The following is a 16,369-nucleotide window of genomic DNA, read 5'->3' on the forward strand; positions in this document are numbered from 1 at the left end:
TTTCATGTTTTCTGTATACTTGTATGAGATCTAGCAATTTAGTAGCTGTATGAAGGTATTGGGTAACTGTGTGATGTGACAATACATTTCTGTTATAGTCTATTCTTGCTTTGGAAGTGAGGAAAGTATTTTGGAGTCTTAGGCTTTTTCGAAACTCAGTGTCTTTTAAATTCTTCTGGGCTTTAGAGACTTATTGCTTTATCTGAATGCTGTCCTTTTTACTGATCTGTCATTTGTATTCCTCAGGAAAATAGGGTTTCTATGGAAGTGTGTTGTATTCGAAAGCCGGGTGTTTTAATTCTGCCACTCAACTATGAAAAATCAAAATTGTTGAACAGAAATAATAAATGTTGGGTTTTTCTCCCCAGGAAAGAAAAAGACTCAGGAAGGTAAAAACAAGGGAAAGAAAGCAGTGGATACAAAACAGAAAAAGGCTGATTTGGATTCCACTTCTGCAGATATGAGGGATTCTAAAGAGGGTGAGTTCTCAAGTGTCATATTTTTTTCCTTCTAGCTATCTTTTTGAATCCATGGACACTTCTTGTCATGTTTAGTGTGTTAGCATGTTATGTTAGTGTAGCAAAGTGAACATGTTTAGATCGTTTGCCCAAACTTTTATTAGTAAAGAACTCGGGCGTCAGAAGTATGTCATTAAACATACAACTCTGACAACAGGAAAAACTAAAACTACTGTAAAATTTAGACAAATCCAAACTCCGTAGAACACAAGAGCAGAAAATCTGATATGTGGAATGGAAAGGACTATGCCAGACACAAGGTACACCTTGTTATGCATTACAGGACAAATCCAGGTTGTTTTGTTGTTAATAATTTGGGGAAAATGGTCAATTTCCAAAATTTGCTTGGCAGCTTTCCTGTATACTTTATCTGTATATATTGCAGCACTTTTCTGACACTTATTTGCTGTAAGAAAAGTCAGTGAGTTTTTTTGAGGTTTCTTGAAATGTTCTGAAATCTGCCTTGAACCCTTCTGGTACTCTTCGGGCTGTTTGGATTTCTTGGACACAGTGTTCAATCCAAGGATTCCCTGTTGAATATAGGCAGTTGCCTACATTTTGCTGAAGTTCCGGAAAGGAAATTTCTGAATACAGTTTTAGTCTCAGTACTGAATCACAACAGTGAGAAGTAGTGGCATTGTGTTGGGTCATAAACGTGGGTTATATTGTGTTAGAGAAAAAGGTAGAAGAAAGATGTAGAATGAGTTGGACTGTCTGGTAAAAATATCTTATGCTTTTCTTTTTGTGCTCTGTGTATCAGGTCACAAAGAAGAAGATGAAACGCCTTCTGCTTCTGCTGTGCTGTCCCTGGAACAAACAGCTGTGATTCAGGAAATGGTGAACCAAGATGTCCTTCCAAAGCTGATGATCCCCAGTCCTACCAGTGAACTGCAAATGGTGGCTGAAGACAAACAAGAAGTAGTAATAAACTGTGCATCAGATGATTTAGATGATGATGAAGAGGAGGATGATGAAGAAGAGGAAGATGAAGAGGAGATAGAAGATACCAATATGCCTAAAGAAAATGCTGAAATGCCTTTGATATGTGAAGAAAAGCTAGACTCTATGGAAGAGCAAAAGAGTACATCAGAAGAATCTCCAGAAAGCTCTCCGAAGAAAAAACTCATTGTGAAAATTCCAAAAGCGAGAGGTGAATCAAACGGTGATGTTCAGGAAACATTCATGTTTCCCTGTCAGCATTGTGAGAGGAAGTTTACAACAAAGCAAGGACTTGAACGCCACATGCACATCCATATATCTACTGTTAACCATGCTTTCAAGTGTCGATATTGTGGGAAAGCCTTTGGTACTCAGATTAACAGGCGAAGACATGAGCGACGCCATGAGGCAGGGCCAAAAAGGAAACCGTTCTTAACACTAACGTCATCACAACACTTGGATAATGTTGCTGATAACCAAGTAATTGTGGATGATGGTCTTAAAGATGACCTGAATGTTTCTAGTCTTGTGCAAGACTCTGTTGTCTTGGATTCTGAAAAAGTTTCCCAAGAAATGTCAAACTCAGCTTTTGCTGAGGAAAATAAAGAGCCCAAAGAATTGCATCCATGCAAATACTGCAAAAAGGTTTTTGGAACTCACACCAACATGCGGAGGCATCAGCGTAGGGTTCACGAGCGTCATCTTATTCCCAAAGGTGTCAGAAGAAAAGGGTTCTTTACTGAAGAGCCACCGCTTCAGACAGAGCAGGCCCCACCAGTCCAGAGTGTATATATAGCAAGTACAGAAATAGAAGAGGAAGGTGAAGTAGATGATGTCTATATTATGGATATTTCCAGCAATATCTCTGAAAATTTAAATTATTATATTGATGGTAAAATTCAGTCCAACAGCAGCACTAGCAATTGTGATGTGATTCAGATGGAGTCCAACTCTGCAGACTTGTATGGACTGAATTGTATAATCAGTCCAGTCACAGTGGAAATCTCCTCAAATTTAAAGGTTACACAAACACATGTGAATGAACCTCCCAAGGAACCCTCTAGCAGTGGGAGCAATGAATCCAAAAAGAGGAGAACTGCCAGCCCTCCTCTTGTACCAAAAATAAAAACTGAAATAGACCCGGAACCTGTAACTCCTGCTAGTTCTTTAACTCTTCCTCTTAGCATTTCAACAGAAAGCTTATCTTTTCATAAAGAAAAAGGTGTTTATTTGTCATCAAAGTTAAAACAGCTTCTTCAGACACAGGACAGTAAGAAGATAACTCCATCAAGTGAAATCCCCAAACTAGGACCTTCCGTTACATCATCGCCTATTTTGCCTCCAGTATCCAGTAGATTTAAAAGAAGGACCAGCTCTCCTCCCAGTTCTCCACAGCACAGCCCAGTACTTCGAGACTTTGTGAAATCGAATGAGGGAAAAACTGTGTGGAATGATAATATTCGGAGTTCAAAAATGCCAAAGTTAGAAAGCCACAGCAACTCACCTGCTTGGAGCTTGACTGGAAGGGAGGAAAAAGAGACTTTGAGCCCTCTTTGCTTTGAAGACTATAAAATATCAAAAGACTGGTCAGCAGCTCCGACTTTTGGCAACGTGTGCAACCAGCAGCCACTGGATTTATCTAGTGGTGTGAAACAAAGGTCTGATATCAAAAATAAGAATCAGGTTCCCTGGGAATCTGTTTTAGATTTAAGTGTGCATAAGAAGCCTTGCAGCGATGCTGAAATTAAGGAATATAAAGAAAATTCCATACAGCCAACCTGTAGTGGTGTTAAAAAGAAGAAACCAACCACTTGCATGTTACAGAAGGTTCTGCTGAATGAGTATAATGGAACGGATGCAGCCCCAGACAGCACGCTCGGTGTCAACAGGAGCGCGAGCCCAAGCAAATCCCTGGAGCCTCAGGCAGAACCTGCCATGGATCCCAGTCTGTCTGCATCCTCTTCTGTTGACACTCAGCCCCTGAGTTCCTCTGTTTCCCCTGTGCCGCAGCCGTCTGCTGTACCTTCCATGTGCCAGCTGCCTCCTGTGTTAACCCCAACCAACCCTCCTTCCCCACCGCCCTGCCTGCCTGTGTTAACTGTTGCTACATCACCTCCTCCCCTTCTTCCAACAATGCCGTTATCAATTCCAGATGTCTCTGCCAGTGCCACTAACACTTCTTCTTGTCCATCACCTCTTTCTAACACTACTACCCAGTCTCCGCTACCAGTTCTTTCACCTACGGTTTCTCCTTCTCCATCTCCTGTTCCTTCTGTTGAACCTCTTATTTCTGCTGCTTCACCTGGTCCTCCGACACTCTCTTCCTCATCTTCCTCCTCCTCTTCCTCCTCTTTCTCATCCTCTTCGTCTTCATCATCTCCATCTCCACCTCCTCTTTCTGTAGTTTCTTCTGTTGTTTCCTCTGCTGATAATCTTGAAAATACTCTCCCAATAATAAAACAGGAAGAAGCTGAAAATCAACAACAGAAGGCAAGAGAAGATCCTCGTACTTCAAGTGAATCAGCAGTAGTGCAGGAAACATTCAATAAAAGCTTTGTGTGCAATGTCTGTGAATCACCTTTTCTTTCTATTAAGGACCTAACGAAGCATTTATCCATTCATGCTGAAGAATGGCCCTTCAAATGTGAATTCTGTGTACAGCTTTTTAGGGATAAAACAGACTTGTCGGAACATCGCTTTCTGCTTCACGGGGTAGGAAATATCTTTGTTTGCTCGGTCTGTAAAAAGGAATTTGCTTTTCTGTGCAATCTGCAACAGCATCAGCGGGATCTCCATCCAAACAAAGAGTGCACACATCATGAGTTCGAAAGTGGGACTTTGAGACCCCAGAATTTTACTGACCCCAGTAAGGCCAACGTGGAGCACATGCAGAGCCTGACAGAAGATTCTTTGGAACATTCTAAAGAGGAGGATGATGAAGATCTAAATGATTCCTCCGAAGAGCTTTATACTACTATAAAAATAATGGCATCTGGAGTAAAATCGAAAGATCCAGATGTTCGTATGGGCCTCAATCAACACTACCCAAGCTTTAAACCACCTCCATTTCAGTATCACCACCGTAATCCCATGGGTATTGGCATTACTGCAACAAACTTCACCACCCACAATATTCCACAGACTTTTACTACTGCCATTCGATGCACAAAGTGTGGGAAAAGTGTGGATAACATGCCTGAGTTACACAAACACATATTGGCCTGTGCATCTGCCAGTGATAAAAAGAGATACACACCTAAAAAAAATCCAGTACCACTGAAACAGACAGTGCAGCCTAAGAATGGCATGGTTGTTATAGCTGGTCCTGGAAAGAATGCCTTCAGACGAATGGGTCAGCCTAAAAGACTGAATTTCAATGTTGAGATTAGCAAAATGTCCTCAAATAAACTAAAAATAAGTGCATTGAAAAAGAAAAACCAGCTTGTCCAGAAAGCTATCTTGCAAAAAAAGAAATCTGCCCAGCAGAAGGCTGAATTGAAAAATAATCCATCCGACTCAGACTCTCACATCTGTCCCTACTGTAATAGAGAATTTACTTACATTGGAAGTTTGAATAAACACGCGTCATATAGCTGTCCCAAAAAACCCATCTCTCCCTCTTCTAAAAAAAATTCTACAAAAAAAAGTGCAAGTTCTTCTTCACCTGCAAGCAGTGAAAAAGGCAGCAGCCAGCGCAGGCGAACAGCAGATGCAGAAATCAAAATGCAAAGCATGCAGCCTCACTTGGGCAAGACAAGAGCACGAACCTCAGGACCTGCGCAAATCCATCTTCCCTCTGCGTCCTTCAAATCGAAACAAAATGTTAAATTTGTACCTTCCATTCGATCTAAAAAGCCAAATTCATCTTCGTCATTGAGGAACTCTAGTCCTGTAAGAGTATCCAGAATGTCCCACGTTGATGGGAAAAAAACCAAGGTGGTGGCTAAGAACAGTTCCTCTGGAATCTCCAGCAAAGCGTCCCGGAAATTGCACGTCAGAATACAAAGGAATAATAAATCTGTTTTGTCAAGTAAGTCTGCTGTGGCGAGTAAGAAAAAGGCAGACAGATTCACTGTAAAATCTAGGGAGAGGATTGGAGGACCTATTACACGAAGCCTACAGCAGGCAGCAAATGCAGAGGCAGCAGAAAACAAAAGAGATGAAAGCAGTACAAAGCAAGAACTAAAAGATTTCAGGTAAGCATTTAATTTGAAGTCGAAACAACACAGGAACATGTTGCTTGCTGTTTTGCCAATTTTCTTGTTCTTTTTTGAGTTTCTCATACTTAAATAAAAACAGAAGTTGCATTTCCTAAAACGTGGTTAAGAAGCTCGGTCGTGCTGAGGTATGATGTACATACTTGATGCATTTTGTCATGTTGTCATGAAATAATACGTATTTTGTACAGAGAATGCCTTTAATTATCAACTGAATTGAAAACTCTGGAAAAAAAGTGTCAGTGCCTGAGTGCAAATAAACTTAATGTCATTAAATTTAATGTTATTGGAGACAATGACCTTGTATTTGATATCTAATGTGTATGGTGGCCCAAAATCATTCTAGATTTAGTTTATGGCAGTTAGCTAAGCTAAGCTAAAAAACGTGACGGTGTTTTTTACTCACTCAAATCACTTGCATTGTTGGTTTTTAATAAAAAGCATTCTCTGCTTATCGTATTAAAAAAGAAAGCCCATGACCAAATACTTCAAAAATGTATGTGCATACTAATTGAGTCAGATCATTAAATACTTAATATAAGGGAAATAGACTTGTAAGAAAAGTTACATGAACATGTAAATTTGTTAGAAGTGTTACGCTCTTATGTTTCAGTATAAACAAATTTTATAATTAAAGTTCTATTTCTTTTTGAGAAGAAGCATTTTAATGCAAGAAAGATTAATTCTTCAATAAATAAATAAAATCTTAATCTACGTGCCTGAGTCCCGACTTACGTCTTCATGTAGTCTCTCAAATCAATAGGATAGTTTGCAAACTGTTTATTATGACTTTTATTAGCATGCTCCTGCCCTGTTATTCTTGGAAATAGGTGTCTGATTTGCTGAGTCACTTTCACAAAGCTTACTGGTAATTAAAGGGTCCTTTTGGTAATTGCAGTGTATCGCTGTGATTAGCACCAGATTCATGGCTGAAGGTAGTATTTTTTTATCAAAATAATTGATAGTGGAGGGGGGGAAGAACTGGCAGCCTCCTTCAGAACAAATGTCCCCTAATAGAATTTCTCAAGAAGTGTCAAAATCCAAACTGCAGCTTGTGTGTCTTATGGTGAAGACTTCCGAGACAAAAATTTGGAGGAAATACTCTATAAAGTAAAGGTTCAATGTAGCAGAATTATTTCAAAGAGCTGGAGGGATGTTTGATTGAAAATAGTCAGTGCCCAAATGAGGATGTGTTGAAAGAGAAAAATGTCACTGGAATTTGGAGACTAATGGTGTAAAAAATGCCTTTAAGGAACAAGAGCTGTCTACCAGGCCTGTTCTCTTGGGACATAAATGTCTTCGTGTTACTTATCAGCTGCTCTTGGTGTTCCATGTGAAACTGGATTTTGGATGATGCCAGAATAACACATCTTTCCATCTGAATTAATTATTTGACCCTAAGCACAATAACAGAGTAGTTGGAAATCTGTGCATATGGAAATTGTTTAATAGCATTTGGGGTAAATAACAATTTACGCAGGGGTAAGATTTCCTCGACTGTCTCAAATACTGTTAGTTACTTGGGCAGCTTGCAGCCTTTACTGGTGTATGGAATGGTTACACTGGAAGAACTCTTGCTTTTTGTTTCTGAAATAATGTTCAGAAATCTCTTGCTTTTTGTTTCTGAAATAATGTTCAGAAATCTAGATTGTCTAGTCAGCTTTTTTTGTATATCAAGTAAATAGCTTGGAGAATTTTTTTGCCTTCTTACACTAACGTCAGCACAGGCTCACTTTGATTCTATTCTATGTAGGCACTGTTATTCCCCCCCCAGTATTAATTCTTAATATTTTTTCAAGAGTTGCTTCATGTAATGTCTCCAAATTTGTTTTTCACCTTTCACTTTTTCTGTGTAAACATACTCCGTTCACAAATAGTTTGTTTTGTCATTTATCTTCAGTTTTTGTTTTTTATTTTCTAGGAATCTCCTGTAAAAAGCAAACCAAACAAAAAAATCCCTTAATGACATGGTAGAGCTGTTGCATGCTCAACTTAGGATAAGCACTACGACAATGGATGTGAAATCCACCAAGTTTGCGAAACCAGCTGAAGCTGACTCAATCATAAAATTGCCTGCAGGCTTCTTGCCAATGTTCAGTGTCAGGCAGAGATTTTCTTATTTCGTGCTTGACACACATGCTGGGCTACAGGATGAATCAGATAAAAGTGAAGGGGGCTGTTGAAAACAAAACAAAACCCGCACGAAGCCATCAAAAGAAATAGTGGGATTAACTAACCCAAACCTTTTGCTCTCGTGTTTTCTTAGATCCTAGTTTCATCCCTCCCTTCATGAACGGCGTACAGGCAGTTCAGTCGTATACTCGGCAAGCAGATTCCTTGGTTTTGTCAATAAATCAGTGTAGGTTCAGGGACAACAAATGTTGCTGCACTCAAAGTATTTTTGTCATGTGTGAAGTCTCATAAAGCTTTTTGTCTAAATGAATCAGTAGAGGCCAACCTTAGCACGACAGAATTTCTTTTTTCCCACCTTCTCCTTACTTTCTGAGTCTTTTCCATGTCCAGCATAGAATGGGAAAAAGCCCAGTTTGGATGTTTTACGGATTTTTCCAAATTCCTATTTATACACGCAAAGGAAACTTTATATAGCAATGAAATAGCGATATCAATTTTTAAATACCATATATATAATGAATGCAGTGTATCTTTTTATCAATAAGAAGGCTAGACCAGGAATACATACCTGTATATTTTGAAAGTTAAGTATATAATTACTCTAAAAGGTCGTACACCTCTTATCTAATAACTTAAGACAACAAATTGGTCTGTTGTTCGGAACAGCTTTTTATGGAAATACAGTTTGTCATGTATTCATATATCTTTCAAGATTAATGACAGAATCGATGGAAAGTGACTAGTTTCTTTATACAGCCACCCCTTTTATTTTTTGTTCTTGACTTAAAAAAGTAATCTACCTCTTTAAATTTGTAGTTTAATACTTGTTTGGTGAATTTGTGCCACTTTAACTTTCACTTTCACTATCATTCCCATTTTGTTACATTTCTGTTATGGGGACTTTGTGTTGAAATATTGTATAAAGCATTTGTAGCAAGTTTAAAAAAAAATAAAATATTTAAAATTATTTAAATTGTTTTGGACACTTCAATTGTACTATATGTGATTTACATTTTACGTTGATTTCATTTTGTTTTCATTTTGGGTTGTTAATCTTGGAGCATGTTCCTGTATTAAAGTTTGCTGTTAGTTATATTGTTTCTTCTATTGGAGAGTGATATAAAGACTATTCTATTGCAAACATTAAAAATTACAATTTGACATAAAAGTGGGGTTGTCATTGCTTCTGAACATTGTAGCCTTGCTGAAGATCCTGTAAACGCAGGTAAGCAATTAAAGAGGGATTTATTTTTTTTTCTCCTCCAGCAGGCAATACATCATGTAAGTTGCAGATGGATTAAAGACTCTCTGCGGTGTTGCAAGCACTTAATGACCAACTAGATGGAACTATCATGACACATTTTATATAACTCTAACCAATAAAGTAAACTTTTTAAAAACTTGTGGGAAACTTGCCTTTTGTATGGAAACCAGATGTCCCAGGAAAAAATGAAACAATGTACATCTAGAAGGAATTAAGTGTGCTTGCATCCTTTTCTTGTCTACACCCAGTTCACTGAAACAAATTTATACCAATTTGACACTTGTAAGTTAGTCTTAGATTTTTTTTTTTTAATTGTGGACACACTTAATACATTTAAACTATTTTAATTAAAATTCCACCATTTCAACTTTTTGTGGTATTATGTTCTATTTTAATATGTTTTAAACTTGTGAAATAGTTAATTAAAAAAACTCTTTACATGAGTTTTGGCTCTGTGGAGGATTTGGGAATGTTGTGTTTCACCACCAAGATATGCATTCTGCCTCCTGCAGTGGAGCTGGAAGCATCTGTGTCCATATTAGCGTGGCAGTTGGATGGGATAATCAGAGAATCGCAGAATGATTTTGGGTTGGAAGGGACCTTAAAGGTCATCTAGTTCCAAGACTGACTATTACAGTAGCCCATTCCGTAGCAAAATCACTAGTAGTCCAATAGTCAGCTAATATTTTATGTAGCCTATTCCAATTAATGCTACTGTTTGAGTAAGATTCTTTGGCAAGAACTCCGTTTGTTTTCTTGTGTGATATGTCATTCCTTGAACACGTCATCCTCTCCATAACAAAGTTTTCCCTGAATTTTAACTCTTGGGAGAATCTGGTACAACAATGCAGAAGTTGTGACATTGCTCATTGAGTGGTTTTGCAAACACGTCTGCACTGTGATAACATACCCTGCGGTATAATTATATGGATTAGCACAGCCACCGTGAATGGGTTTGGTATTGGTTAGCTTTTACTGTATTTACCTTAGTGAAACATTTTGTTTTGCATACCCATAGGTGTGTTTGACTAATTTATAAGAATTAGGAAACATGAAAAAAAGGTAGAAACTCTCCCATAGTTTTGAAGTTACTGAGGGTGGGACAGAAAGTTGTCCTTAACTAGTCATTTCACATCTATCTTCTCTTCCTGACCACTGAAGTACCAGCTGGTGTTTGGTCTTACTGCAGTCTTGGTATTGTGATCACCTTGGAAGGATTCCTTAGAGATGTCTGGCAGTGAAGGGATGGGAAATAAACCAGCTTCCTTCCCTCCTTCCTTAATATTATGGCAGAAATCCTGTTGCTGTTGTCTTTACTGTTTCTCTGCTGTGATATTAAATCCTGTTGTGTCCCAAGGATGTTGCCGCCCTGAGAAGGTTCACGCACGTTTGCACACATCAGTTCACGAGTGCTGTGTGATGGAGATGTGTGTTCCAAAACGAGGGCTCATCGTCAGGGAAGGCGCTTCATTCCTAGATGGGCTGCTCATCACAGACAGGAAACACGACCTTTAGAGTTACTGATACATCTCATCTGCAAAATTGCATTTCTCTGGCTTCTCTAACTGCCTCTTTATGATCTGAATGCAACAATAAAGCTGTAACGATGCCCATAAGTGCTGACATTTCTTGAAATGCATCCAAACAGGCGATGGAAACAAACTGGTCTTGTTTAGAGAGACTGTCATGCTGGTCAAGACCAAATGCAGTGTCAGTTTAATAAAGTGATAATGCTGAAAGCGGTGATGTGTGGCGGTGGGAGCTCTAACACCTTTTATTTACCTTTTTTTACCATTATCAAGTTTGTTAGGAGTTAAAACCAGCTTGTATCAGAGAATGTCGTACGTACTGTGTTAAGCGGAGGCGTTACAGGACAGTCTGCGAATGGCGTTCCCTGCCTTGCTCTGCCAGCTCCTGCCCCTTTCTGTAAGCTACCTGGAGTTGATTTAGGCTGGCGTATTTCTGGTATTATGTTTTGTTGGCATTTTGTATTGTAAGCCTTTTATTTAAAGTGTCCTACTTTTGTTCCTGATGATTTTCTTCAGGGAGATTTCATAGAAAACTAGTTCCTGGCAATTTGATATGTAAATTTTCAAATTCAAATGTAGGAATGAATAGCACTCACTTATGGAAGTTGGTGACTTCAGTTCCAAAATTTTGGGGCCAGTTCCAGCTTGTACTGGAGTCCAGCTCAGCTAAGAAGCTGAGTTGCAAGCGATAACCTGTGAGAGACAAATAGCTCGTGAATGACTTTCAAAAGAGAATTTAGAAGACTTTATTTATTCTAGCTTTTATTTACTGCATGTGTGATCTGCACGAGCCACATGATAATCTACTTCATGATGCACATGAGCTAAAGACTAGATTCTGAACAACAAGCGCGTGCTGTTTCGGATCTGAGCTTTTGTGGTAAGTGAATTACAAACAAAGAGGTAAACTTCCACATCATCTATTTAATTAAACTGGTAAAGAATTAGAAATAAACTCTTGACTAGCGTGAGATTTCCTAGTAGTAGCTGATGATACTTTGATACCGATATGGAACAAAGCTGATTTTGGGTCACCCCTGTACAGTATTTAAAAATAGAATATTAATACTTGTTTTAGGATTAACACCGTATTGTGTTTGATGGTTTTAAGCTGTAGCTAGAGTTTTGAAAAGCGCTCAACAGTTGGATGCACAAATCTTATGGAAGTTTAATGGGAACTCTGCAAAGCTTCACCTACACAGCCACAATAATCTGAATTTTTGAAGTGGATTGCTTCACCTAAACTTTGTGGATGGACCGTTATGCAGTGTCTAGTGAACTGAGAGGTAAAGGCTACTCAAAAGAGATGCTTTAGAAAACATTTTGGAATAGAGTACAAAAGCTCAAGAGACTTTAACAAAGCTAGTACTCAGATTGCAGTGAAAATCCCATAGTTTGTTTCCTGTTTATATGTGCTGTGGGATGCATTTTAATTCTGTAGCTCCATAGTGTGTGTTTTTGGTAGAATCCATGTAGTTTAATTCCTATGTTGGAGCTGCTCTAACACTGAACAGAGCTCTGTAATGGAAGAGGGTGTGTCGAGTCCCGTTCTGTCTCTGGATCACAGTCTCTCCAGCCACGATCTGCTTTTAAACCTCTTCCTTCGTTAAGAGGAAGCCTTGTTGCTATTGAGTCTCCTCTGGCTGCTGTTTCCCATGCACACTTCACTACTTTTCGTTCTCCTTTTGCTGATCCTGCATATTTACTTCTCTTAGTAAGTCTCTAAGAATGCTTTTGGTCAAGTGTACTTTTGAAAGCATGCATTTAAAAAAGAGCGTTGAAATACTTCTTTTTTGGTTTTTTTTTTCAGATATAAGGCAGTAAAACAGTGAAACTCAAAGGGAAGCTTGAGCAGGCATCAAGTTGGAGGGAGGCTTTTTCTTAAGAGCTAGGTAGCTGCTTCATTTTCCTAATTGATTCCAAGCTTGAGTGGTTTGTGGGACATAGTATAGTAATCACCAACGTGTACTTTGTTTGTGTATGTCTCTCTGCTTATTTTTTATAAGACTTCTATGTTTCACAAGTCAAGCAGGGTCTCTGAGGCGTGTTTTGGGTGACGCTGCTCCCAGAAACTGCCAAAGGGTTGGGAGAAACAGCTTTGCTTATTCATTGGGCGGTGTTCCATTTTTCAGAAACATGGGCTCAGATTTTGGTCTATAACGGTGCAAGGTGGCATTGCACACGGGAGATGTGCTGCCTTTCGGATGAGCAGCAAAACTGAGCCTTGCACTGCTCCTAACGCCCCGTGTCAGTCACAAATGAATGATAATCTCGTATCTGGGCGTATTTCAGCGGAGCCTGCCTTGGTGCTTTCTGCAGGTTAGGCAATGCTATTCAGGAAAGTGAAATGTCTACGGTTAAAGTGAACATTAGGGCTTTTTTTCAGGGATTTTGTTGAGAACACAGGTGTGCTACCTGGTAAGGGCATTTGAAAGCCTGGCAGCAATTGGAAATGAGCTCAGTCTGGGATCCTTGCTGCGGTTCGGTGTTGAGCCGTGAGCACAGCTGCTGCTCCGGAGCTGCTCTCGGAGGGAATTGCCTTTGGAAGTGCTCAGGCAGATGGAGCAAACTCCCTCGCTCGTGCAGGTTGTGCGTGAGGGGCAGCTGGTCGTGTTCCGAGGTGGTAGAATTTGTCAGAGAACCATGGGGTGGTTTGGGCTGGAAGGGACCTTAAAGATCATCCAATTCCAGCCCCCTGCCGGGGGCAGCGACACCTTATTTAGCATTTCATTTGGGTCCTGGGCTTTCTGCTGAACACAGCAGCGTGGAAGGAGGTAAGAGGATGAGAAAGAACGAATTCTTCCATCACTGAGCTGTTTTGAAGGGTTGCGCACCCAAACTCCACTGTCATGGCAGTTTGACTGAAGCTGTATTCTCCATTCATTATGGCAAATGCTTCCACTCATCTCTCTTCTTAAATGAAAAGCACTTTTTTTATGTGGTTTCTTTTTTATGTAATGAGATGTGCAGGACCGAGGGGTCATACTAGGTCCGCTAGCCTTCAGAAATCATTTCGACCTCATTTGGAGTAACCATTTCTGTATAAAGCTAAATAAAAATCAGCCCCGGTCTTCCCTGCGTGTGATAAAGTTTTCTGATGCTTTTCCTCTGTCATGAATGGGATTCAGTAGATACAAAGTTTTAATTAAATTACCAGGTTAGGTTCCTTGTCAGTGTAGGAGATGTATTTGAGTACTGCTATTTTTAATCCAACATTCTTCACCTTTTGGCTCACACAATGCTCTGTGCTTCTTTAAAAGGGCAGGGAGATAAATAGCTGACGTAATCCTGTTCATCTGAATTTATAGACCTAGACCAAAGCTTTTTAAAGTGACTAATAATTTCTTTGAGCTCAATTTGGAGTACCAGCAAGGAGACTGATTTTCTGAAAGAGCTCAGTAGCCACCCTCAGTGCTGAATCCCTTCACTAGTTGCTTTTGAAAATCTAGTTGTGTTTAAGTAAAGCAGTATTGATACGTTAATTGTAGGCAGGCCCCCGGGTGGGTTGTAGGCACCGTGTGAGATTTTTTTTCAGCAGTTCTCAGCGTTCATCACTGCGGTGAGTAGAGGTCTGAAGCAGGATTGCACTGGGAGTGGAGCTAGGTCAACAATGAAGAAACTTGAGCTCTAAGACACATGCGTGAAACAAAACAATTTTTGAGTTATGGTGGGGGAGCAATGCTACTTTGAAGGTACTAAATTCTTTGAACCACTGTGGTTAGAGAGCGCTGCTGGGTATCTTCGTGGAAGTTGAGAATGCAAAGGGTCTCAGCAACAGGTTTTTCCAGTTTAGACTCATGAAAAGCCTGACCATAAAAATCATAATATACATGTTATGTCCTTTAGCGTCACGTGATTGCGAGATAAAATCCTGACATGTTCCAGCTTTTTCACTGCTTTCATAAATAAACACACCTAAGTCTGGAAATAGCTGCAGTACAGCACGTTAAAGATCCCTTTTGCTTTCTGCTGCTCCCCCAGTTTTTGTACAGAGGCAGGACTCTTCCGCAGGAGACAGCCTCCTCAAAAAAATTCTATCCACAAACCTTTTTGTCTGGCTAAATATTTTCTTTCAACTTAAAAAAAAAAAAAGATTCATGTAGTTGGTGGTTGATGTTTTTCCAAGCCCTTGTTTGTGTATTTACTTTCCCATTAAGCAATGTGCTGGTGCAAGAGAGTACATGCCGGCTCAGTTAGCAACTTGATGTTTCAGCTCTCACTGAGAGCAGAAAGCCCAGAAATCCCATTTATCCCAGCTCCGAACCCTCCTCGCTTGCCTTTTGGCCTGTGAAATTACCTCCCCTAATTCTGCAAAGCCGGGAATTTAGTCTTAATCCTCCACACCTCTTTATCTTTTTTTTTTTTTTCTTTCCCCCCCCAACCCCAGGAAGTCGGTCTGAGTCGGCTTAGACACTTTTTATTTAAGAGTAGTAAACACTTTCCATAGAATATGTAGGAGACATGTTGGCGTATGCGTGTGTCTGGGATTTAGGACGGTGTGGATGGGATTTTATAGGTTGGGAGTGTAGGATCTGATTGCTCCAGCCTTCATTCCCACGAGTAACTTTTCTGGGGTGTTTTTAGTGAGCTAAACTAGCAACTTGGAAGAATGTTAATTGCACAAGCGTGGTAGAAGACAGGGTAATTAGCATTAAAAATACCAAATATATTTTGGGAATGTCAGAGGGAAGGGTGTGTGCGAGGGTCTGGTGTTTTTACCAGGCGGCTCTTTCGCCTGTGCTGCTCGTTTCAAGGCTCGGTGGCCTACGAGGGGGTATGGAAGGAGGAATTTGGGTTAGTCTCATCTGATTTATCTTCTTAAGTATTGAGGAGACCATTTAACTTGGGGAATGGTAGGACAGTGTGGTAGGGGAACCGTTGCCTTTGTTCTGCCTTTGCTTTAGGACTGCGGACTTTCTAGGCGACCTTGCAAATCGCTTCTGACTCAGTTCTGCAGCTGAAAAATGGGGATTCTGGGGCTGACTCACACCACAAAACACCTTCAGATCGAGGATGGAAGGCTGGAAGACCTGGGATTTGTGTGGTTTTTATCGTAGCAAGTCTCACCGATATTCGGTGATTTGTCTCTTGTCAGGGTGTGCTTTCGGTTAAGAGAGAAAGATTTAGGCTGTGTCTACATGTGAAAAACCAGCATCATTTAACTTCTGGTTTAGCTTTAATTTATGGTGTAGCTAGTACATTTACCAAAACTGTTTATCCTGATTTAAAAGTCCAGGTTGTCAGAGAAAACTCGGTGTAGGCGAATCCTTAACATTTGCTATCTGTGCCCTTTTTCTTGCAAGCACAGTATGTTTTCTGATGCTATTCCTTTTTTCCCGCCCCCCGCCTTTTTTTTTTTTTTTTCTTTTTTCCAGCTTGAACTGTTCCTAAACAACGGGTTTGAGAGGGCTGGAGGTAGTGTGGGCTGTGCTGGCTGTGCGCTGTGGTTCGGTCCGAGGCAGGGGTGTGATGGGGCCGGGTTACAGCCCCTCGCCCCTTCCCCATCCCGATTGCTGGGCTGCATCGGCGCGGGAGGGCTGAGAATTGCTTCTCTTTTGCCTGTCTCCAGTTACCCCAGCACGGGTGATGGTGAAAGCAGGTGCAAAGTGACAGTGCTAAAAATACTGATCTCCATAGCGGTTCCTACGTGGGATGGGGCTGTTTCAGCTCCCTGTGCCCTCTGGGGTTAGCTTGCCTTGCAGACCCCAGGAGTTCACGGGGAGATATCCCCGCGTTGATTTGGAGAGGCTCGTTTAAAAAAAAGTTATC

At 40.3% G+C, this 16,369-nt stretch overlaps 1 protein-coding gene across 2 annotated transcripts in view; it reads left to right on the forward strand.

Moving 5' to 3' along the window:
* The first annotated feature begins 376 nt into the window (after positions 1-376).
* Positions 377-16,369, forward strand: part of PRDM2 (PR domain containing 2, with ZNF domain) — an 18,105-nt gene continuing 2,112 nt past the window's right edge. The window contains exons 1-3 of one of the 2 annotated variants that reach the window (XM_010086685.1): positions 461-479; positions 1,279-5,653; positions 7,596-7,713. In XM_010086685.1, coding sequence (XP_010084987.1) covers positions 461-479; positions 1,279-5,653; positions 7,596-7,608 — 4,407 coding nt within the window. In that variant the 3' untranslated portion in view covers positions 7,609-7,713. Of the gene's footprint in view, positions 480-1,278; positions 5,654-7,595; positions 7,714-16,369 lie in introns of those variants that run through there. The other variant, XM_010086686.1, reaches the window with a different exon arrangement.

This window comes from Pterocles gutturalis, unplaced genomic scaffold, assembly GCF_000699245.1.
Source record: "Pterocles gutturalis isolate BGI_N339 unplaced genomic scaffold, ASM69924v1 scaffold16146, whole genome shotgun sequence".
NCBI classification, from domain to species: Eukaryota; Metazoa; Chordata; class Aves; order Pterocliformes; family Pteroclidae; genus Pterocles; species Pterocles gutturalis.